We start from the raw sequence: 25,301 nt of genomic DNA, 5'->3' as shown, positions 1-25,301 counted from the left end.
GACAAAGTGTCGGCCATGACAGGAGACAATTAGGAGCAGGCATGGTTGGTGGGCAACCGAGGAGAGAGGTGACCTACTGACGTGGTGGTCGACCCTAGAGAGAGGTGACAGACCGACATGGTGGCCGACCGAGGAAATGATCGATCAACTTGGTGGTTGACCGTGGATGGAGGTGATCGACTATCGTGACGGCCAACCACAATTACTTCTTTCTCCAGCCAGTCATCTCTACCCACGTGCTATAATTGTGCCCGAACCCCTTCCAACTGGGCCTTAAGCGGCTCCGCTTCCACCTTCGCCCCCCACTACCTTGCCCAATAGAGCAGCTGCCATGGTCGCTGCTTCCATTTGCACGGAGCAAAATCCTCGTATAAGGTCAACCTCTGTAAATTGTGCAACACTCTGCATGGTCGCGTCCTCAACAATCCCCAACAAACGGTTTACAGCTGCCCTGGCTTCGCTCCCATCACCTACCAAGCAACCAACTACCGCGCGAACATGATGAGTGGCGGTCCCCAGCGCGACACTCGTCTCTGCTCCACTCGCCCGCTCTCTCCCTAACTCCTTACTTGGGGGCACTTCTCTTAAAGGCACGTCTTTGGAGGGCAGGTCTGTCGATCGGTCGGCCTTTGGCAACCCTTTTTGCTCGTCTACTCCGCTCGTCACTTAGACGATCGGGAGCTCGGCCAAACCTTTCTCCACCTCCACACCAACCCTGGTCTTCTCTTTCTCTACTTCTGGAGGCAACTCGACTACTCCCGCTTTTGTCTTCTTTAGTAACAATCCTTCTTTACTTCCCTCCGAAGCCACCTTCCTATTCTTCTTCTTCTTCAAAACCAACTCCATCTCCCTCCTACTTCTCTCCATCAGTGGATCCATTGGTGCTCACAGAGGCACAAATGTTGCTAAATCTTTCTCTCCTAAAGGTTTGGGTTGTGATCGGACCAATCTCTTTGCGACCAGCTTTGGCGTTGGCCCAACTATTTCTCTTTGTATTTGTTCATCATGGCAAAAGCTCGCGTGTCCTCTGCTTCTTGCGCCTTCCTCCTTGCCTCCACCTCCTCCGGCTCAGGGTCTCCCTAGGTCGACTGAGGTCCCAGATTCAATACAAACAAGGCTAAAGGCTAGACGAGGTCGTCCCATTTTAGCTCCTTATTCTCCCTCCACTCCTTCACCTGTTTGACCCTTCTCTCCGTCGCAGCGTCTAACTTTGGCTCCAGCGACTTCGTGGGGACTTTCCAAATCGTGTGCACTCCTCTTCCGCCACTTGCCGACACAAAAAACCACTTTGGCCGCCGACCCCTTACTGGCAAGGTAGTCCTGCCACCAATCCCCTCCCAGCTATTGCTTGCAGGGTCACCCATGTTTCTTGTTGCCCTGAAGCCATGTAGCACGAAAAAAATCCATCCACCGTCATCATCTCTCCTCCAGTCGCCCGTGGCCATGCGATCACACAGGCACATAGAATCTTCTACGCATTCGGCATTAGTTGTCCTGGAGCCACCTCCAAACGATTTAACACGTCGACCACTAGCTATGAGAGGGGTAGCCTCAGCCCCCCCCCCTCATAACGCCTCATCATACAGTGCAAACTCCATCGGCCATACATCAAACGGCATCTCTTTTGCCATTGGCAATCTCAACTCTACCTCTGTTGAAATCTGGTATCTGCTACGCAACTCCTCCAAATCCTCTGCCATTAACGTGGATTTGTCAGCCTTGGTATGCTAGTGGTTCGGCGCCACTTGGCTAATCGGCTGGGCCGCCAAGATCATTGTCGCCAGAAGAGGTGACACTGGCTGCTCCACACTCCTTTCCCCGAGCCTCTCTACTCTATATTTTTCGGCTAGTGCCACTCCATCATCCTCTCCCAACGCATCTAATGTCATGACCAGTGCTTTGTCTTGTGCTATCTCCTTCACATTTCTGTATATTGCTTTGGTTGTGGGGGCAAGGAAATTTGCGATGTGAAAAATAGGAGAGTCCATCGAGATGTAGGAGCTAAAGTCTGGAATGTGCTAATTTTTCACAATAAGATAAGTAAATCGCACCAGTCCGAATGCCTAGGGTTTGCCTGTGTTCCAAGGATCACAGTTAAAATTCACCAGTTTGAAAATTCCACCAAGATAAAACCCCCGTCTTGCCTACGTCACCCCTTATACAACCCATTCATTTCCCACTACCGCTTCACATCCCTCACTAATGGCCCAGATTGCCCCACGTGTACAACCTCGATCCCTCATTCATCGCACTCATTCTCGTTCTTTCTCTCTGTCTATTCCACTTCATATCATCACGTGTTTTCCTGTACCTCAAGCCCTGTGCACCATAAATGCCTCCCACAATTGACCACTACGTCTGTCAGCCATCACGTCGATCAATCTTTTCATCGGTCTGCCACCACGTCGGTCGGTCACCTCTCTCAATGGTCGACCACCACATTAGTCGGCCACTACGTCGGTCGATCTTTCCAACGATTGGCCACCGCGTAGGTCAATCTTTTCATCATTCGACCACAACGTTGATCGATCACCTCCCTCAACAATCGACCACAACGTCAGTCGGCCACCACGTCGGTCAATCTTTTCCTCAACGGTCAGTCACCATAGCGGTCAGCCCTGCATCGGTTGGCCGTCATGACGGTCGGTCACCTCCCTCCGCAGTCGACCACCATGTCAGTCGATCCTTTCCCCGATCGGCTACCACGTCAGACGGTCACCTCCCTCTACGGACGACCACCACGTTGGTCGATCCTTTCGTCGGTCGACCACCACGTCGGTCAGTCACCTCCCTCCTCGATCGCACACCAACCGCATTCACTCCCAATCGTCCTTTGTTATGCCTGTCATCATTCCCCTCCTCCTCCTTTGGTCCTCTCTTTGGCGTTTTGGGGGACTACTATCTTCTTTCGAATTCCCTTCGTTGGACTAAAGCTGCACTTGGAAATAGGGAACTATTGATACTAATTGGCACCCAATGGGGCCCAGCTCACGACCTAGGTGTTAATGCCCAGTCAGCCCAATAACTTTGAGAAACCAATGCTGGCCCAGGACCAATAGCATTCAAACAATTGTCAGGTAAGGAATCAACCACGTGAGCAGACAAAGATCTTGTAAAGTTATTACACCCACACATAAACCATTTAATGAGGCCACTATAGCATTAAATACAGCAAGACCCCTCACGTCGGAGTATGCAGAATCACCATGAACGATGTTAACTAGGCCATAGACTTTATGCCAACAAGACAGCTTGGAATGGACAAGGAAATGATGATCAAAGGATATAAGGAAGTTTTCGAGATACGTTAGAGGTTAAGTCTTCACCTCCTTGCTTTTCTCTCTCTCTCTCTCTCTCTCTCTCTCTCTAAAATCAATCTACCCTAACCTAACGTGATCGTCGGAGTGTCCGTTGGGGGTTGATCTCCCCATTTCGACCTTTTTGCAAGCATGTTTTGAGGACACCGGCCAACAGACTCATTTGAAGCATGGATCAGTCCGACCCATCCTTCATTGAAGTTATTGCATTATCAACCACAAATTAACGTAACAAAAAATAACCAAATCACAAATTTTTGCAACATCAATCATAAATTTGTGGACGTTTTATCATGCCAATTTGTGGTAAGCTTATACATTTTGTGATTGCTGTTACAAAATTTTGTGATAAATTTATACATTTTGTGATAGTGTACGTATAGTATACATCCCTAAAAGGTGTACACCATAACATTTTCCTTTTCTATTACATTTGATTTATATCTTTTCATGCTTAATAATTGTAATAGTTTAATGAATTTTAATACATTATGCTAACCTTCCGTTTGGATGGTGAGATGAAGAAAAAAAAAAAAAAAAAAAAAATTGTTGTAATGACCCGGCAACGTATAATATTTTATATTTAATTAATTAAAAAGATTCAGATTTTAATTAGCCATTATTCTGATTTAATTTGAGATTTATGAGAATTATGGAGTTTGATTCGTATATGATTCTATTAAGGATTTAATTTGAAATTAGAAATTAGAAGCCTAAATGGCCCAAGAATGTGAAATTGACGAGTTGAATCAGTTTAATTACAAGTATTGACCTATTTGGGAATTTAATTAAATATCCAATTCAGTTTAGTGAAATTAAAATTTGATTAATTGGATCTGATTTGGAGTTAATTAAGTTAATTCAATTTGGGGAAATTATAATTATTATGAATTAAATAGGTGTCTAATTGGTATATGTAATTTGTTGACAAGAATTTTGGGTTTGATATGAAATTAAAAACTTTAGTGATTTGAGAAACCAAAATTGATAGTGGCAATAAGTTTAATTTGATATTTGAAATTTTTTGGGAGTTTGATTAAAAATATGATTCAGCCTCCGTTTGGGAAGTGGGTTGGCTTTTTTGGGCTTTTTGGCTTTTTTGGCTATTTTAGCCTGGGCTAAAAAGTTTGGTTTGAGAAGGGCTTTTTGGCTTTTTTGGCTTTTTTTTTGAGAGAATAATGTAATGATTATGGGTTGGATGTGATATTTTATTTTTTGTGGCTAAAATAGCCTATTTTGTCTTTTGTGGCTAAAATAGCCAAAAAAGCTCCGTTTAGTTCTTGCCAAAAGGAGTTTCAAATTGATAAATTTAATTATAATTAATTGGGCCTTAATCGAAGTCAATTCAACTAATATTAAATTATGTGTGATTTGTGATTAGTTATGATTAATTATGTACTAATCAAGATTAATTAAGACTAAGGCTAGGTTTGGCATAACCTATGTAATCCATCTTTTTATCTTTTTATCTTATTTTCATCACATCATCTCTCTATTTTTCTGCACATTTTTTCGTAAAAAGATAAAAAATACACTTTTTTAAGACATCCCAAACCAACTCTAAATGTTGCTAAACTAAGCCAATCTTCATCATAAATTGAATTATGGACGAGTCTAAAATTTGAGAATGGGTGTGGGTATGGGTGTGCTGAGAAATCAGTCTGTGAGCTAAGAAATCTGTGTGTATTTGTACATCGTGTTGAGTGTATATCACTTGGGTAAGGACTTTTCAAAGTCAAGAAGAAGGGTCCATCTTGCTACTAGCGAGAGAGAGAGAGAGATTGTATAGAAAGAGAAAGCTCCATTCTTGAGAGTTGGAGCTCAAGACTAGTGTAAATTAAAGTAGAATTGAAGAAGCTTAAGGGAATCATTTCTAATTTCTGAAATTGAAGTTTAAGGTATGAAATTTAAGTTTGAGTTATGTAGAATCTTCTTACGAGATTGAGAAGGGTTTAGGATTATATTCATGAAATTCATGTTCAAAACCTTATGTTCCTTGCATAGCTCATAAGTTTTCAAAGAACACTCCCATGGAAGTTGAGGTTGGAGCTTCCAAATGCAAGGTTTATGGTATTAACTCTAAACTCAAGATTTTGCTTTACAATTGAAATTTTGGGTTTTGTTTTAAGTTATAATTTGTATATGATGTTGGAAATTCAAGTTCAAGATTGTTTTAACGAGCTTTTGGGTTAAAATGCATAAATTTGAAGTTTGGATTTGAATAATTTGAGTTCCAAACTTAAAGCCAATTTTCGGACAATTTTGAACCCAGAACCTCACGTGCAGCTTGAAACCCCACACATGCAGTTTAATCTGTCTAAGGAGCCATTTGTGAGTAATAATTTTGTAAAACTATGTTTGTTTAAAAGTGTAAGAGGAGCTAATTTAAGCCCACTAAATTATTTAGGCCCAATAGCCCAAGATTAGTGGGCCCAAATTTATCGCAAGTCCAAGATTGGTGGGCTTGGATTTATCGCCGTCAAACGGGCTGAATGGCTCTAAGCCTCGAAAGGGTTCGGATCCACGAACCTAGAGACTTACTCGAGCCCGGACTCGAAAGGGTATTAAGCAAGCCTAGAGATCCGAGGCACTCGGACTCGAAAGGATTCGGACCCACGAATCTAGAGATCCGAAGTATTTGGCTTTGAACGGATTCAGACGCAATCTAGAAGTCGCTCCGTTAATGAGTCCCAGAACACTTGCGGGCTCGGAGCTTTCCGGGATCTACGCGCCAGAACCATGGGCGTAATGGAGTTCGAACAAAGGACCCGATCCCGAGGACGGTGAGTGGAGATAAATTCACTCTTCGGTTAAACTAGCCTATACCCGGGTCGAGGTGGCACGACCCCGGGAGGTCCATGAGACTCGGCAATATTTTGCGGCAGGACGTCCTCTGGGACTACCCCTGACCCTTTGGGATGATTGGGGATCATTGGTTAGGTGTGGCTAAGAAGAAGGGTTCGCCGAGGGAGTGATCTCCTCTTCGGGGTTTTCTCATCCTCGGAGAAGTCACCTCCTCGGAGAGGTCACCTCCTCGGACAAGGTGGTTAGAGAGAATATCCCCCATGTGCCTTGCACATGGGCTCCATCCTACATCATGAGGTGCCTATAAATAGCACCCACCCATAGCTTTACAAGGGACGGATTTTGGAGATTTTTAACTCTTGGGAAAGAACTAATTTCCCTTCTCCATTATCAACCTTGAGAGCGAAAGTGGGAGATCAATGGGAGAGCCTTGCCATTATTCTATTCTCTAGCCATTTTGCCTTCTTCTTCACCCAATCTCTTATCTCCATCATCTCCTTTGTTGTTGTGTTCCTAAGTTGAGATTATTGAAGAATCTAAGCCTCTCATCATATTCTAGAGAATTCGATCTTCGAATTTTCCAACTCCTTTCTTGAACCCTCTCCTACATTTTGGCGACTCCACTGGGGAGGCGGATTGGTTAATGGTCTCAACGAGATCTGGAATCCACACAACTCCAACAAGGATGGCGGGAGAAGATGAAGTTCACCAACAAGGATCCTCTAATGGTGGTGATGACAGAACCATGGCTCCAGATCAACCACTTTTACTTGAAGCCATTCAAGGACTTCAAAATACTCAGCAAGAGATTCTTACCACTCTTCAGAATCTCACTCACACCATGTTGGTGGTGAGTTCTAACTTTGCACCGGCGCCAAACGGAAATCAAACTGGTGGCGGAGTTATTCCCGCCGGAGCGCAAAATCAAATCCAAGGAGAAGTAGGCCCCAATCAGCCTATGGCTCATGGCAACACGGCCACAGTAACACATGCTCAAACCACAGTAGGCGGCAGCAGTTTGCCCATGCCCGGGCTCCATGGCGTGCCGAGCCAAGATCCAATGGTGACTAGGGGAGTTTCTGGTGTAATGAATGGCGCTCCGACGACTGTTGGTGTCCAGGAAAACATAAGGAGCATGATGGCGCAAAAGGGAGCTCTGCCCGTACCTAATCTTGTTACGCCATCAATAAATGTTACCCAAGCACCAAGCGGGCCTCCTTTGGTGCCGACAACAAATCTGCAAGCACAACCCGGTATAGCGGCGCCGTGCGGTGGACTCTATGGGCCTCAATTCAATATCCCATCACCAACTGGCTTGTCTATAGGCGCTGATGGCCAGTATCGTCAAATGTCCTCACCAATGATGAATTCGCAGCACCAGAATGGCCAAGACGCCCCTAGCTCAGTCTTCGGGTACATAAGCCAAGTCCCGGGAATACAACCATCAAACTCTCTCCCTCAACAGTTTCTCACTCTCGCCGATGTGCAGGCCATGTTCGATCTCGAACGGGGCAAGAGGACCTTACCCTCTTTGCCTGATCCAGACGTCAAGCCGCCTTACCCCATTGAGATGCTGAGCTATCCATACCCTGAGGGGTATACAGTGCCGAAGTTCATCAAGTTCGACGGCAAACAAGGAAATGCCCGAGAACATGTTGTGCGATTCATCGAGACTCTAGGTATTCATGGTTCAAACCACGTCCTCCGACTGAGAGAATTCTCTAAGTCCCTCACCGACCGAGCATATAGTTGGTATGTTAATTTGGCCCCAAACTCTGTCCGAAGTTGGGAGGAAATGGTTAACAAATTCCACTCCAAGTTCTTTCAAGTGGCGGAGAAGGTGACCACACTTACATTGTGTAAAGAGAAGCAACAAGAAAGTGAAGACATCCTTGACTACGTCAAAAGGTTTCAGGACAAGGCCGTGGATTGTCATGAAGCTGTTGAGGAGAGTTATCTGGTTCAAATTTGTCTAGAAGGGGCATTGAGCAGGTACAAAATGTTTCTAGTTAACCACAAGCTACCCACCTTCTCGGCATTAATAGAAGCAGCTCGGAACATTAGCATTCCTCAGGCTCAGGAGTCCGGATTTAAAGCCAGTTACAAGACTAGTTTCAAGTCATCTCGTGGACCTATCGTTGCTACTGCCTCTGCCCCGGATACCCGAAATTCACAAGGAGGAGGTCATAGAGGCCAGAAAAGAAAGCAATATAATGGTGAAAAGGGGAATGTTTCTTATCCATGTGGAATCGAGGAAGTGAAAGCTCTAGTTAAGGAATGGGTGGCTGACGGAGAGCTAAAATTGCCTTATGTTGAAGAAATGCCATCAAAAAAGGACCGTGAGAGCCCTGAATTTTGTGTCTACCATCGTACATTGAAACATCCGACAGAGAAGTGTTGGACTCTCAGGAAAATCTTCAGAGATAAAGTCGAGGCAGACGAATTGAGGTTCAAAAAGCGAGGGACTCAAGACATCCGAGAACAACCGTATCCTCAACACCGAGACAAGGGCAAGAATGTTGCTATGATAGCTTATGAAGGCCCAATGATCGAGGCTATCGCTAATCTTGATGACGATGACTGTTATCTGGACGACATCCTCGAGCTAGAGGGTGAGCAAGTTTACTATGGAAGTGCTCTCGATCCAGAGGGCAGAACATTTATGACTCATGGCGAAGATCCCTTTGATCCAGAAGGAGGAGAAGAATACTATGGAAGAGGAGGACACCATGTTTATGTGGCATCTTATTTTGAGGAGACCGAGGAGATGGTTAACTACGAGCCTCCAAGAGTGGAAAAAGATCCGGATCACTATGCCAAAACCCTGCAAGACTGTGTAAAGTTCAAACAGTTCTTTGACCAGCTTGGACTTTCCAGGGAGGCAAGAACGGAAATCACCAAGTCTATCATTAATATAGCCGAGGCACACCATGAGGAATGCATGTCGACTGAGGGGTCTATCCCGAGGAAGGCAAAAGAGCAATCTAGTGCCATTACTTTCTCCGAGGCTGATCGAAAGTATCCTTTTTCTCACAATCGCCCGCTTTATGTGACTGTTTTTATTAACGGGGTCGAGTTCAAAAGGGCCTTTCTAGATAGTGGAGCCTCTATCAACATTATGACTCGCGCTACTCTAGAAAAAGCCGGAATCTCTGAAGAGCGCATTGTGAAGCAGCCGATAGTCATCACTGGCTTCGGTGGAGAAAGGAGAGTTACTATCGGATGCGTAACAGTTGATTTAGCCGTTGGAGAGATTCGCTCGGCCACCAAGTTCCATATTATCGATTCTGAGGCAAATTATCACATCATTCTAGGGAGGACCTGGATGCATAGATATGGGGCTGTACCATCAAGTTATCATCAGTGTGTTAAGGCTAAATGGGGAAAGAAGACGGTGACAATTCAGGCTACAGAAAGGCCGTTCGAGATCCATGAAGCTCATTATTCTGATGCCATCTACTTCACCGAACTGGCTATCGAAGAAGTTCCCACCACCTCTAAGCCTCGAGGGGTCAAAATTCCTCGTTGGGAGGATATCAAAGATGACAAGGAGCCGATGACCGAATCAAGTAAGCGGGCGATGTCTAGACCAGAAAGTCCGCCTATTCCTCGGAAGGTGACGAAAGTTCGAGAAGGAGGCAAGATGGTGTATTATTTATGAAGGTGCGGGGAGTCGGTTTCTTCAGTCACCGACTCTGAGTCAAAAGAAGAGCCTCCTGACAATGATATAGTAATAAAGCCTGAAGTGGCTCCAGAATGTATGCAAGATGGGCCGAAGCCTCAGCCTGAACAACTTATCGAAATAGATCTGAGTGATGGACAAGATGCACCGAGGCCGGTATTCGTAAGTTCGAGCCTTAGCCCAGAAAAGCGGGAACAGTTGTTAAAGTTGATAAGCCGATACTCAAATGTGTTTGCTTGGTCATATAAGGAAATGCCCGGACTAGATCCTGACCTAGTCTCCCACTATCTTGATGTGTTCCCAAACTCCAAGCCAATTAAGCAAGCTGCTCGAAAATATCATCCAGATCTCGAAGAGAAGATTAAGGAGGAGATTGAAAAACTTCAACAGGCTGGTTTCATCCGGCCAATACAGTACCCCACGTGGTTAGCAAACATCGTGCCAGTAAAGAAGAAGAATGGCCAAATCAGAGTATGTGTAGACTTTCGAGATTTGAACAAATCTTGCCCGAAGGACGAATTCCCTCTTCCTCACATCGACACCCTCGTGGACACTACCTCGGGACACCAGATGTTCTCATTCATGGATGGATTCAGTGGATACAATCAGATTAAGATGGCTGAAGAGGACGCAGAAAAGACTGCTTTTAGAACACCTCTCGGAAACTTCTTCTATACAGTCATGCCTTTCGGACTCAAGAATGCCGGTGCAACTTACCAAAGGGCTATGACTGCAATCTTTCATGACATGATCCATCATGAGATGGAAGATTATGTTGATGATCTAGTGGTGAAATCCAAGAAAGAAGAAGACCATCTCCGAGACCTTGAGAAGGTATTCAAGAGGTGCCAGAAATTCAAAATGAGGATGAATCCTCTCAAATGTGCTTTCGGGGTGACGGCCGGGAAGTTCCTCGGGTTTCTTGTACATAGGCATGGTATCGAGGCAGATGAAGACAAGGTCAAATCTATCAGAGCAATGCCTCCCCCGCATTCTCAGAAGGAGTTAAAGAAGTTCCTCGGGAAGGTGTCTTATATTCGGAGGTTTATCCCAGCACTGGCAGAGATCTCTGCGCCTTTCGGCTCCTTGTTAAAAGGAGATGCCAAGTTCGAGTGGAACCAAGAGCACCAAAAGGCCTTTGAGAGAATCAAGGCGGCCTTGACCTCGCCTCAGACCATGATAGCCCCGCAGCCCGGGGTGCCTCTAATGTTGTACCTAACTTCAACCCCCAAGTCCATAGGGGCATTATTGGTCCAAGATGTAGACGGAGTAGAACGCCCGGTGTATTACATCAGTCGGAAGATTCGAGGAGCAGAAGTCCGATATACTCCAGTAGAGAGACATTGTTTAGCTTTGGTATTCACTGCCCAAAAGCTCAGACATTACTTCCTAGCACATCAGATTCAGATTGTTACTAGAAGCGATCCAATCCGATACCTCCTCAGCAAGCCTGCTCTAACCGGGAAGGTGGCAAGATGGTTGTTAGCATTGGGTGAATTCGAGATCACATGTGTAGCCCCCAAGGCGATCAAAAGTCAAGCCTTAGCTGATCTCCTTGCCCAATTTCCAAGTGGTGACTATGAACCAGTGAATGAAGAATTAAGAGGAGAGGTGCACGCAGCTATGGCTTCCGAGGAAAGCTTCTGGACATTGAGCTTTGACGGAGCAGCAGCCGGAGGGAAAGGAGGAACCGGGATAGTCCTTACAAGCAAAAGTGGGGAAAAGTTATATTTGTCTTATAAACTGGATTTCCATTGTTCGAATAATGAAGCCGAGTATGAGGCTCTTATTTTAGGCTTGATAGCAGCTGAGAAGCACAGTATCAAGAAGATTCGGATCCGGGGGGACTCAAAGCTGATAGTGAAGCAAGTTTCAGGACAGTTCGTCTTAAAGGAGCCTGCCTTGGCCACATATCGAACAACAGTCCAAAGGCTTCTTGACAAATTTCAGAAGGTCGAAATAGAGCATGTGCCTCGCTCCGACAACAAGTTTTCAGATGCCCTCGCAACATTAGGGGCAAGAGTTGACATTCCAGAGGAAGAGGCAACAATTGTTATCAAGAAGAGAACAGAACCTTCAATAATACCCGAAGACAAAGGCCTTCCGGAGGACTGGAGAGGAGAAGTCCTCGCGCAACTCAGAAGCAAAGTTGGAAAACTGACTATGGCCAAGCTTGCCCAATTCACAATTATTCAAGGTGAACTTTACTTCCGAGGAGGTACCGGATTCCTAGCCCGGTGTATTGGCCAACAAGAAGCAAGCTTCCGACTACAACAGATCCATGAAAAGTCTTGCGGGGATGGGGATATCAATCTGTATAGAAGAATCCAAAGACAAGGTTATTATTGGCCCGAGATGGAGAAAGACTCAAATCAATTACAGAGGGAATGCCCCAAGTGTCAGTCATACATCCGGGAGGATGAGAGTTGCTTTGAAATTGATACCCCTGACTGGAGGCAAGTCTACATTGACTATCTCAAAGAGGGAACACTACCTGAGAGCCCGAGGGACATTGCACACCTCAAGAGGAGAGCGAGGCGGTACTTTCTTGATCAGGACAAGCTGTATAGAAGAAGTATTGAGGGCACTCCCCTGAGATGTCTCTCCAAGGAGGAGTCAGATCTAGTCCTCGGAAGAGCCCACGAGATTGAACATCAAGGAGGGGCTCGGCTGTTCGAGCAACTTATACACCTTGGGTATTACTGGCCGACCATGGAGTCAGATGCATCCCATCACGTGAAGAGGTGCCAGACTTGTCAGAAACACGGAAATTTGATCCATGCTCCAGCTGTAGACCTGCATAGTATCCGAACGCCATGGCCGTTCCATACCTGGGCTTTTGATCTAATAGGGCCCATCTCCACATCTTCTAAGGGGTACAAGTGGATTCTCGCAGCCACAGAATTGAGTACAAAGTGGGTCGAAGCAATTCCTCTGAAGAACGCTACGGGGCCTGTAGTTGCGAACTTCATCAAGGAGAATATCATTTGCCGATTTGGAGTACCAAACACCATCCTCTCAGATAACGGCACTCCCTTCATAAACAAACATGTGAAGAGCCTCCTAGAGACTTACCAAGTGAAGCATCACAAATCCACACCCTACTATCCAAAAGGGAACGGGCAAGCGGAAGCCACAAACAAGACACTGATAAGGATTCTGAGCAAGATGATGGATGAGTTTGGGGGGACTTGGTCCGAACAGTTGATAGTAGCCCTATGGGCGTATCGCACTTCGAAGAGAAAGCCAACTCAAGCAGCTCCTTACTCCCTTGTGTATGGGTCCGAGGCAGTGTTACCTATAGAGTTGGAAACGCCATCTGCTCGAATGGCTCTCGCCTCGGGGATGGTATTGGAGCCTCGAACCACCAGATTGGAAGCATTAGAGGAAAAGCATGACAGAGCTGCAAAAGTCATGGAAAGGTATCATGAGTCCATCGCCCGAGCCTATAACCAAACTGTGATACCAAGGAAGTTTGAAGAAGGTGATCTAGTATGGAAGATTGTAGACCCAATCATGCGAGGACAGCCTTTACCCAAGTTTTCTCCAAAATGGGAAGGGCCCTACAAGGTGGTTCAGGCAAGCTCAAGCGGGTACTACAAACTTGTAAGGGTTGAAGACGGCTTCCGAACTGGCCCGCTCAATGCAAAGTTTATCAAGCATTACTACCCATAGTTGGACTCATCTATGTTGAAATTCATTTTCACTTTCTTACTTTGTCTAAAGGTTGTATTTCCCTTGCGTTATGAAGAAGCTGGTTTTCTCTATGGTGTATGTTTTATCCCATCACTTACAGTGAATCTATTATGCTTTTGTCAAGAAAGTTGAAGAACTAATGAGAATATTTCAGCTTTTATAAACATGTGCATATGATTGTTCTATCATTCGAAATAAATATTTTATCAAGTAGAATGAGAAAACAATGCGAAAATATCCAAACAACAAAAATTTTGTCATTTCATTGCATTGTCCTAGATAAAACATTTTTATCGAAAGGGGCAAGAAAGTAATGATAAAAAAAAAAAAACTCAATCTTTCCTAAAGACACCCTCGAAGAAGCTGCCCGTCACATCTACATCTGGAGGACAAACAGTAGAGTGTGCCTCTAAAGTCTCCAAGGCCTGAGCATAACCCGACTCAAGTTCACGAAGAGTTGCCTTTGTCTCATCTATAGAGGTGCGATAAGAGGCAAGCACAGACATAAGTTCCAGCCGATGACTGGCGTTCGAAGCCATATCCAGGCGCTTCCGAAGCCATGATAAGTCCACTTGGTGACGCTCCATGTCAGAGATCCCCTGATACGCCGTCTCGACTACTTTTCCATTAAGGTCACACAACCGTTGCGTGTCCAAGCTATATAAGATAGTGGCAAAAGACTCGAGAAGAGCAGTCTGAATGAGTGGACACTGGCAAGCAAATGAAGCAAAGGTCTCCGGGTAACTTGAATGCACAAGCTGTAGAACTGAAGCAAACTCAGGAGCTACCCAATAATGGAGAAATGATACTTTGCCAGAAGTCGAAGGAGGAATTGGGGCCGGAAAGTTGCTAGTCTCAGGAATCTCCCCAATGTCTATCGGGTTAGATGAACCACCCGGAGGGGTAACTCCTGGCAGAGGTCCCGAGCCTGAGAATGCCGAACGATAAGGGGAAAGACCAAAAGCATCATTATCAATGTGGAAATCACTGAGATTCAAATCCAAAATATTCGAAGGCACTGGCGATGAAGAACCTCTGGCAATCGTCTCAAAGGCAGGTGTTCCCCCTTGAGAAGGAGAACCGTGAGGAGTTACAAAGAGAGTCGGAGTAGAGTCCGGGGCAGGTGAAGACGGGACCCCGGTAGTAGCTAACACTGGAGCAGAGTCCGAGGCAGGTGAAGGCAGGACCCCGGTAGCAGCTAACACTGGAGCAGAGTCCGAGGCAGGTGAAGGCAGGACCCCGGTAGCAGCTAACACTGGAGCAGAGTCTGAGGTAGGTGAAGGCAAGACCCCATTAGCAGCTAACACTGAAGAAAAGATAAGAAGGCCTTATTAGAGGTAGGGAACAGGAAAGTCATTTAAGTAAAGATTTCTCACAGATATAAGTAAATGACAAACTTCAGAAAGAAAGATTACCAGAGGGAGAATCAATATGCAAAGCAGGGGCAACTGAAGGACTCCTAGCATCAACAAAGTCACTTGGTCGTGTAGAGACCACCTGATCGATCTCAATGTCTGATGAAGCCTGAACAGTAGCAGTCATCCCTGAAGAAGGAAGGAGGGCCGGAGGATGAGAATCACCATAAGTGCCAGAGCGAGTCTCAGAGATCTCTAGCACATCCACCTCCACACCATTCCCAGAGGCGCACCTCATCTCTACATCGCTTCTAGAAGCATGGCCCGCGACATCAATTTCTGTGGCATCAGTCCCTCCAGCAATCTCAACATCAGAACGGTGAGCCCCAATAAACTCGTCACCAAGGTAGTGCTCCTCCTCAGCTACGGTAGGGCGATGACGACGCGTGCGTGGAATAAGGTCACAAAAATGATCGGAGGACTCAGCCTCATCATCATCGTCATTTATAACTGCTATACGAGGGGTGCACATCTTCACAAGTCTTGCAGACAAAGGGAGGGTGTCGTCCAAGTCTGAGTCCGGCCTGGGGGAGGCAGCATGGCCAGGAGCCACGGTACCGAGAACGTCAACAACCGCAGGATCCTACACAACATGGGCAAATAAAAGTTTTCATTTTAGAAGGTATAGTCGCAAGAAGGAAAGTAGCTTCAAATCAAGAATTTCGGGTACCTCATGAAGCCTTTTGGAAAGGCGAGGAGCGGAAGGACTGGCATCAGAAGTCCTCTTGTGAGCCATCTTCTTAAGGCGGGTTGTCCGAGGACCAGAGGCCTTATTCAAAGGGACTGGCTCTAGAGAAGTAATTGCCAAGCTAGAAGCAGAGGCCCGAGCAGAAGGGTCAGTTGGAGCAGATGAAGTAAAGAAACCCTCGTACATGTGGTCAGATTTTCGGCTCTCGGGTAGCCGAAGAGAAGAATCCTTTTTATAAATCGGCGGAGGCAAACATACGGTCGGTCTGCTCTGGACAAATGCAATAAACGCATCGATATTCTTCTGCCAATACCGCCTGAAAGAGGGGGTGAAACCCCCTACTCGGCTCAAGCCTGGCATCGTCAAAGAGCCGGATATGGGAAGCACGGTGTGTACAAGCCGGCGACTGAAGCGCCCGTAGCTCTCTGAAAATGATAATAAATGAGGTGCTGGCCCCGGGGCACATTGATCAAACCCGAATTGACATGCTACACGGTCAGGCCTATAAATGGCACTATCAACGCCTTCCTCATGCCACACCGGTAATGAACTCGGACGGATCATAATCAGCATATCAACAAAGGGTGCAGGGATGTTCTTCGGCAAAGGAAAGGACACCGAGCGGGAGGAACCATGATAGATAAGCGGTGTGGCCACACCCACAGGTGGGCATACATACGGCTGTGCCACAAAGCGTCGGGGATCATCCACCAGAGTATTCAAGGATAAGGTGGAAATGGTACGTGACCACCGTGTAATCAACGGCTGGCAAGACTTCGCTTTCTCAAATGTCCGAGACCCATCAGTATCGAGCACGGGGATGCCATCTTTATCCACTTTCTCCCGAAGAACTTCCGCCTCAAATACAGTCGGAGCAGGGGCAAATTTTGGGAACCTCTCGAAGAAGAAACATAGCAAGAACTGGCTGTGAATAAAGGAGACAGGCTCATATCGACCCACGGAGCGAACCATATCTCGATGTAGTAAATCCAGCCGATAGTAGAGATTCCCAAGAAATAGTGGAGCCAAAGGGATCCGATCTCCTCTGAAGAGCCTGACAGCCAAGGGGAAGACGAAAGGATTGAGGGAATCCGGAGGTGTGCTTGGAAGAATGAAGAATGAAAGGAAGCAAGCCAGAAATCCCAAGAAATAGAGCCTGGAGCCATACATCGGACCGGCCTCATACTCCCAAGAGTTAGGGTCAGCATCTCTGGCCAAGGGCTGAAGATCCTTGAAGAAGTGACGGATCCATGCAGTATAGGAGGCACGGTCTGTCCTTACTCGACTAGTCCTCCTCGCTGAACCATCAAAAACAGAACTCCACCGACCACAAGTTTGAAGATTTAGCTTCAGAGATTGGATCAAAGAATCATCTTCGGGGGGTGTCTGCTCAGGGTCGAAGGCATCAGGGCCGGTCACTTCCAGACGCAGCAACATGAACACATCCTCAAGGGTGGGCCCCATCTCGTGCTGGCCAAGTATAAAGGTGTGTGTCTCGGTGCTCCACCGAAGAGCCATGGCTTCCAGGCTAGCATTGTTGCGACGGATGGATAGAGATCTAGATATTTTCACCGGGATCAATAGCCGGGCCTCCTGAAGCCGTTGACAGAGGCTCTTGTCCGAGAGGACATCATCGACCCACTCTTGCCAACCGAAAGGAGGGTTTGAGAAGGCCTTGAACTGAGGATAACAGTACGGAAAGTCCCCCCGCTCAATCCGAAAGCGTAGCACCGAGGAAGGAGAAATGAGGGCCTCATGTCCAGAGTCAGTGTCCTCAGTGAGACATAATGGAGCCGCCTTCGGAGATAGAAGAGAAGTGGTGGAGGTAGCCGCCCGCCAGAAGGGATCCTTCCGACCAAAATAAGGAGATTTCCTCCACTCAGATGCCGGAGGTACATCCCTTTCTTTCATGAGAGCCGGTTCCGATGACCCCGAGACTACGGGTTTCTTTTGAGAAGACATATGGCTGAAATAACAGGTATAAATAGTAAGGAGTTGACCGTATTAAAATTCAGAATATTGGAATTAAAGCAACACATTCGAATGAAATTTCGGCATCAACTATTCGTTTATCTGAGAGTCCATGAATTCAACAAATTCTACGAGGAATTTTTTTTTTACACCAAGAGTCCAGGTTCAACCCCGGAAGTCATCAACAATTCTTTTTCTCGGGTGTTCCTCAAGCTCAACAAATTTTAATACCAATGGGTGCATCATCAACATATAGATTTTCGTCTTCTATCATCAATAAGAGGTGCAATGTCATAGGTCGCTTCATGATGAAGTTCAATTGGGTCAATTTCTTAAAGTCACTATGTTCTATATTAAAGGTCCAATTTATACGGGGCTCAAAAATTTGGACAGAGTGAAGTTCAATAGTAAATTTCAGGCCCGAGATCCGAAGTATATTACATTGCTTATCAGTAGCAAGATTCAATGGATCATTATGCAAATTACAAGAATGTCCTTTCCAAAGTCCATATTCATAAGTCCAGGGTTTTCTCTCTCCATGTCAAAAATGGAGCTCAAATACTAGTCAACAAGTTATATTCGGCCTTTCCTCGGTGATAAAGTTCAACAAATTATGTTCAAGCCAAGCACCTCAATAAGGTTTCAAGTGCTAGTGCATGTTTCCATATGGCCAAAATCACGGTGTTTGAGCTAAAAAAAAAATATCATTGGGATTGCCACAAAAATTGAGTCCATATTCAGATTCAGTTTTTTTTTATTTATTTATTTTATTTTTATTTTCATCAGATTGCTTGGGCCCTCTACATTGCCACAAAAATATATTTATATATATTTAAATATACTTATATTCGGAAGAGGGGGTTGAATGTCATACTTACAAATTTGGGCAGTTAGAGAGGTGAAGTCCGAAGCCGATACTGGAAATTTAAGCTGAAATCAGAGAGGCTTTACAGACTGTAATCAACAAGACTGGGCTAGGCTTGGGCAAAACCACACACGTTGCGTTGAGAGGGCGAACGTGCGTGGTCAACGTCGGATAAGCTGAAGCCGGAAGCAGCAATGTGGAGCTAGGTTGGGCAAGACCACACACGTTGCGTTGAGAGGGCGAACGTGCGTGGTCGACGTCGGATAAACTGAAGCCGGAAGCAGCAATTGATTGTGCACAAGCCAAGGCTAATGTGGGTAATCCGAGCTCTAAACAAAAAAAAAATATATATATATATATGATAATCAATATATATATATATATTTGCCCAAAGTTTGTCAAGCAGCAAAGTAAAAAAAAAAAAAAAGAAGCTCCAGCAGATTCGAAAAAATAAAATAAAATAAAATAAAATAACATATATGTATAATAAAATAAAATATTATATATATATATATATACACATCATAAGCCATCTATGCAGAGTATGATATAAAAACTAATGATCAATGTTACTTAATAACATGGGATTGCTACCAAGAGATACCACAGATAACATCATGCACTCACAACGGGCTGGACAGTGACGAACTGGGTTGGTAATAGCGCCAGCTGGTGGCGCTTTGGGTCGCAGCACCAGTGGTGTCCGGAGTCACGGCGTGAGCAGTGGGCGATACCGAAAGGGTCAGACGCGAAGCGTGCAGGCCGCGCGAGTTGGGGTGGTCGCGCGGGGGACAGTGCCTTGAGTGACTCTTTCGCAGGCCGACGGCGGTGCCTGGGCTAGGACGACGGGCGACATGCAAGCAGTGGTGGTCTTCGGTGGCTGTGGGAGCAAAAACCGAGATCCAGTATGCCCGAATCTCTGAGGACGCTAAGCTGAAGTGAAGCAGCAATGGTGGGTAGCAGCTTAGATCACACGTCTGCGGCGATCGCGACGCGGGGACTAGTCGGTGGCTGGGTCACGACGCTGGGATAGGTCGGTGACTGGGTCGCGACGTCTGCGGCAGCCGGAGCTAGGACAGGTCAGTGGTGTTGATCGGGGCTGTGATGGCAGTCAGTGTGCACACTTTTAGCCTTTGGTTTGTTGAAGAAACAAGGCTACCTGGTGTGGTCTCTCGGTTTAAAAAAAAAAAAAAAAAAAAAAAAGAAAGAAGAAGGAAGATGGCCTCTCGATCCAGAGAGAGAGTAGGTGCGGCGGCTGTGCAAAGTTTGTAAGGATTAGGGTTTTGGCACTTTCCTTAAATAAAAAAAAAGAGTATTATCCGTGTGTGCCAAACAACAAAGGCACGTGTGAGCTAAAAAAAAAAAAAAAAAAAAAATAAATAAATAAATAAATAAATAAATAAATAAATAAATAAATAAATTTTTTGCTTGTCAATTTTTTTTGTAAATTGAAGTGCGTCATCAACTTTATCCATAGGCTCTGTCGTGACAACATGTTTTTTTTTTGGAAAACGTGGCGCGACGCAGGGTCGAAGAAATGACAGTATGCATGTCCGAGAAAATTACAATTTCTCGCACACGCAAGGGGCAAATGTAAGAGGAGCTAATTTAAGCCCACTAAATTATTTAGGCCCAATAGCCCAAGATTAGTGGGCCCAAATTTATCGCAAGTCCAAGATTGGTGGGCTTGGATTTATCGCCGTCAAACGGGCTGAATGGCTCTAAGCCTCGAAAGGGTTCGGATCCACGAACCTAGAGACTTACTCGAGCCCGGACTCGAAAGGGTATTAAGCAAGCCTAGAGATCCGAGGCACTCGGACTCGAAAGGATTCGGACCCACGAATCTAGAGATCCGAAGTATTTGGCTTTGAACGGATTCAGACGCAATCTAGAAGTCGCTCCGTTAATGAGTCCCAGAACACTTGCGGGCTCGGAGCTTTCCGGGATCTACGCGCCAGAACCATGGGCGTAATGGAGTTCGAACAAAGGACCCGATCCCGAGGACGGTGAGTGGAGATAAATTCACTCTTCGGTTAAACTAGCCTATACCCGGGTCGAGGTGGCACGACCCCGGGAGGTCCATGAGACTCGGCAATATTTTGCGGCAGGACGTCCTCTGGGACTACCCCTGACCCTTTGGGATGATTGGGGATCATTGGTTAGGTGTGGCTAAGAAGAAGGGTTCGCCGAGGGAGTGATCTCCTCTTCGGGGTTTTCTCATCCTCGGAGAAGTCACCTCCTCGGAGAGGTCACCTCCTCGGACAAGGTGGTTAGAGAGAATATCCCCCATGTGCCTTGCACATGGGCTCCATCCTACATCATGAGGTGCCTATAAATAGCACCCACCCATAGCTTTACAAGGGACGAATTTTGGAGATTTTTAACTCTTGGGAAAGAACTAATTTCCCTTCTCCATTATCAACCTTGATAGCGAAAGTGGGAGATCAATGGGAGAGCCTTGCCATTATTCTATTCTCTAGCCATTTTGCCTTCTTCTTCACCCAATCTCTTATCTCCATCATCTCCTTTGTTGTTGTGTTCCTAAGTTGAGATTATTGAAGAATCTAAGCCTCTCATCATATTCTAGAGAATTCGATCTTCGAATTTTCCAACTCCTTTCTTGAACCCTCTCCTACAAAAAGTATTTTCTGAATTACAAGTTATGTTATGTTTCTGAACTGATAGTCTATGTAAATGAATGAATGATTGATCTTTTCTGACTCGTATTCGTGACATCCTTAAGCATCTGTATCTGTTGTCAGAGATCTCTGTTAGTTCCAATCCTTGGGCACTATCTGTCTAACCTTCATGGTTATCTGTTCTGATTTGGCCATCTGTTTTATTTGTTCTGGTCTTATATAACCATTTGTTATGTTTTGCTATTGGATGTACCACGTATGATTGTTTACAAAGATGAGGATGATTCTAATATGTTAAGAAACTCTTAATCAGGAATTTATACTGTGATTTATATACATTACTGGACAACATTCATTATCCCTTCGTGTTGTTGTTATTCACTAGGTTCCAACTCACAATTTATATATATATATATATATATATGTATGTATGTATGTAGGTGAGCAACTAGAAGATCAGCATTAGAGATTGTCTCGGAGTCCGCCCTTTTGGTCAAACCACCTAAGATGTGCTTTCGTGATGAGGCTTGAGCTTTATATTTTGTCAAGTCTTAATTGTATGATCTTGGGTTGTATAAGATATGCCTATGTATATGTATAATTATTAAAGTGTATTATGAAATGTTTTAAATATCTCAATTTATCATATATGCACAGCTCAGTGGACTTAGTTATATTTCATTATTACTTTCGCTAAACCCCGATATTATATTATGATTGAATTTGTTTTTGAGGCTGAAGGTAATCTATGATTACTTGTCAGTCACTACTCTAATCTCTAGGGGCGAGTTGGGGTCGAGACAGTTTTACACCATTGTGTTTACATGAATAAAAGAGAAAAAAAATTAATTTATCACCTATCTTGTTCAATAGAGTAAATAAGAAAGGGAGAGAGAGAGAGAGAGAAGTATTTTATTTCATTTTACCAAAATAACATTCCACGTTAATAAGCTATTTTTTCAATTTCTCCCACCATAGGGTAATTTTGGTGTTTTGCAAAAGTTTCATTAAACCCTTTTCTTTTCTCACCAAATCTCATCACTTTTGGTGAAAAATAAAACACAACTTTGGTGAAAGTTTTTTACTCTCTTTCACCATTTCTCACCTACTTAGTTATTTAAACAAATGAAAGAGTTTTAGGCTCTGCTTGGTTGTGATTTGTAAACGTGTTTCTACACGTGTGTTTGAGTATGATGTTTGGTTATGGTTTTGAAATCAATTTTCACGAGCTCTGCAGAGAACTTTGTGCATCAACCGCATTTTTTTTGAAAATTTTTCTTGTGGAAGTCCACCCGGATGTCCACTCAAATGTCCTCTGAATTTCAGATTTTTTTTTTTTTTTTTTGCAATTGATTTATATAATCGGGAAAAATATTTTCTGAAATTTTTAAAATTTTTTATGTGTTTTAAAATAATTTTGAGTTGTATGTTTAGTTATGAGTTGTAAATTTTTGTATCACATATCAAATGTCACATCAATAATTTCCCACTCAAATCAAATTTTATTTCCAAAACTATTTTCAAAACTCTTTCCCAAACAAATTTTTTACACTTAAATCATAATTCTACAACACACAAACTCAAAATATAACTCATATTTTCAAATCACATTTACAAAACACAACCAAACGCAGGCTTATATTCTCATAATTTCTTCTTCTTTTTTTTTTCTTACCAAACCCTTTCATTCAAACGGAGTGTAACCTTTGACTGACTAGATTCACCATAGAAAAATAGAAAAGAGAAAAATCAAATTTTGTTTCATTTCACCACTTATTGTAAATTTATGGTAAATCAACATTAATTTCATTTGATTCCACAAATTCCTACTATAATCCAACAACATCCAGATACAACATTAACAAAATCTTACTCAAGTCCTTCCAAATATGTGCTGTATGTATGGACAAAGTGATACATGTGTGCAATTTGCACGTAACACTCTTAATTTAAATGCATTATAAAGAGAATGGTTTTAATATACTCGCCATGAAATTATGGATAGAAAGCTTAGTTTTTTTTTTTTTTTTTCTTTCTTTTAGGAGGATACATTTTTATAGGTTAACTTATGCGATTTTATTAGGTAACTTACGCATATTTGTGAGAACTTATGTTAAATAGTGATTTTTCAAGTTTTTATAGGTTAATTTACATAAATTTGTGTTTAAGTTACGGAATTTTATAAGGTAACTTACGTATATATGTGAGAACTTACGTCAAGTTGCGATTTCTCAAATATGTATGAATTAACTTATGCGAATTTGCATTCAATTTATGTGAATTTATAAGATAACTTATGTATTTTTGTAAAAACTTATGCAAATTTGCATACCCATTACTATTCTAGCCCAAAGACAATAAACAATTAATTAAAATATCTAAGATAACATTATGTCTTATATTTTTTTCTAAACATTAGTCAATAATCTCATTTACACATCATTGAATCTAAAAGAATAAAAAAATGCATAGATAAAAAAAAATGCATAGAAAGATTAAAAAAATGCATAGAAACCATCATTTTACCTCCTCAACTTTTCATGCATTTTTTAATTTGACCTCCAAATTTCGATTCATATCAATTTTACGACTAAACATTTTGATCAATCTGGCCTCTACCGTCACATTCCTTCTACAATTGGACGGAATGTGCTGACGTGAGGAGCAAATTAATTTTTAAGGTATAGTTTGGGGGGGCAAATTACTTTTTAAGGTATAATTTGGGGGATAAAATGAAATTTTAAATAAACTTTGGTGTCACATTAGTACATTCCATCCAATTGTAGACGGAATGTGATTGCAGGGATCAAGTTGATCAAAATTTTAAAAATTGTGTAAAATTGATATTAATCAAAGTCTAAGGGTCAAATTGAAAAATGAGTGAAAATTTGGGGAGAAAAATGATATTTCCTCTACTTTGATAGGCAATAGAACAGTATGCAGTGACAAACTATTTAATGACTTAGCTGTTCTGTTCTAAGTTTGTTCCATGTTTCAAAGATCATGCACTTCAGTACCAACCACAATAATATGATGGTAGACGAGCCAATCAGTATCAGTAAAACTCCTCAACAACCCAGAACATTTGTGACATACTGAAAACAAAATTCAAAGAGCAGAGAAACAGTCACATTGGTTATTTAAGTAGCCTGCGACCAATCTTATAACAAGCACAAGTATCAATGCAAGCATACTCAATCTGCTTCTCATCAAGCACTCTAGCCTCCCAATTGCTCCTACAGACATGCATAGGATTTTCCATCGAAAGACCGACCAATAGATAAGCAAGGGATTTCAAACCAGGCATGCGATAAAACTGCAACGGCCGGCGAGACATAGCCAGAGCTTGAATGTCAGCAGTGCTAGTGCAAATTAGCCCATACTCATTCCTAAGCTTCGACACATCGTCCCCAACCTCGACACCAACAAAAGTAAAGTTTGAGTCACTGAGGAAACTCTTGAACTTGATGGATTGAGGAATGTAGTCAATGTAACAGAGTTGGATTATACGACGCCTTGTGCCGATGCATAGCCGCAATGTGGCTGTCCTGTAGTTCATTGAGCTTATGGTATTTGGTTTCCACTCACAGTCCAATCCCACAATCATGTCATGTTGTCCAACGTGCAGAGAACGAGCCTCACGAACCCACTCTTCGACCACAGAGGCTTTGTCAGTGACGGTTGCTTCGATGGTTTTGCCAGAGAAATGGACCATGTATTTGTTTGCCATCTCTGTTTCTCTGAGGATGTGTACCTCAACCCTGAGCTTCAGTGATTATATAGAGATCACATATACAGGTGAGTGAGTATATCATGGATGGAATTGAAAGGGTGCATTAATCAGGGGAGACCAAGGACTCCAAGCTGTGCATTAATTTACATTATCTATACTATATATTAAGTAAAAAGGGGTTTTTAATCCCAAGTCTTGTGGGAGTTCCAATCTCTCAATCTAAATTTCTTGATTTTTTGATTTTAAAAAAAAAAAAAAAAAACTTAGCATTTATTAACTTCTCCCAATTCCCAAGTCTTACCCTCATAATAACACTTTAATGCATTAAGAACAAGCATAAAAAAAATTCTTTGAAATTCAACACATAAATTCTTTAAAAAGTCTCAACGCATGAATTCCTTAAAAAGTCTCAACACATATGATTAGTATCCCTCATAATAACATTTTAATGCATTAAGAACAAACATAAAAAAAATTTCTTGAAAAGTCC

General features: G+C 43.5%; 2 protein-coding genes across 2 annotated transcripts; both read right to left on the bottom strand.

Annotated features, from left to right (window-relative positions):
* Nucleotides 1-14,846: 14,846 nt before the first annotated feature.
* On the bottom strand, nt 14,847-16,689 carry LOC145806705 (uncharacterized). Its single transcript, XM_082904322.1, has 2 exons — nt 15,586-16,689; nt 14,847-15,498 (listed from the first exon to the last, which is right to left on the bottom strand). The coding sequence occupies exons 1-2, from the start codon at nt 16,573-16,575 to the stop codon at nt 14,899-14,901; spliced, it is 1,590 nt and encodes a 529-aa protein (XP_082760448.1). The 5' UTR covers nt 16,576-16,689; the 3' UTR covers nt 14,847-14,898.
* Nucleotides 16,690-24,072: 7,383 nt separating this feature from the next.
* Nucleotides 24,073-24,808, bottom strand: LOC114315451 (uncharacterized). Its single transcript, XM_082905309.1, has 2 exons — nt 24,253-24,808; nt 24,073-24,173 (listed from the first exon to the last, which is right to left on the bottom strand). Exons 1-2 carry the CDS (start codon nt 24,806-24,808, stop codon nt 24,073-24,075), a joined length of 657 nt encoding a protein of 218 aa, XP_082761435.1.
* Nucleotides 24,809-25,301: the final 493 nt, after the last annotated feature.

This window comes from Camellia sinensis, chromosome 14 (assembly GCF_055761805.1).
Source record: "Camellia sinensis isolate YWXY chromosome 14, ASM5576180v1, whole genome shotgun sequence".
Lineage (NCBI taxonomy): Eukaryota > Viridiplantae > Streptophyta > Magnoliopsida > Ericales > Theaceae > Camellia > Camellia sinensis.
The sequence above is the reverse complement of the archived record's forward strand: the minus strand, read 5'-3'. Positions and strand labels throughout refer to the sequence as shown.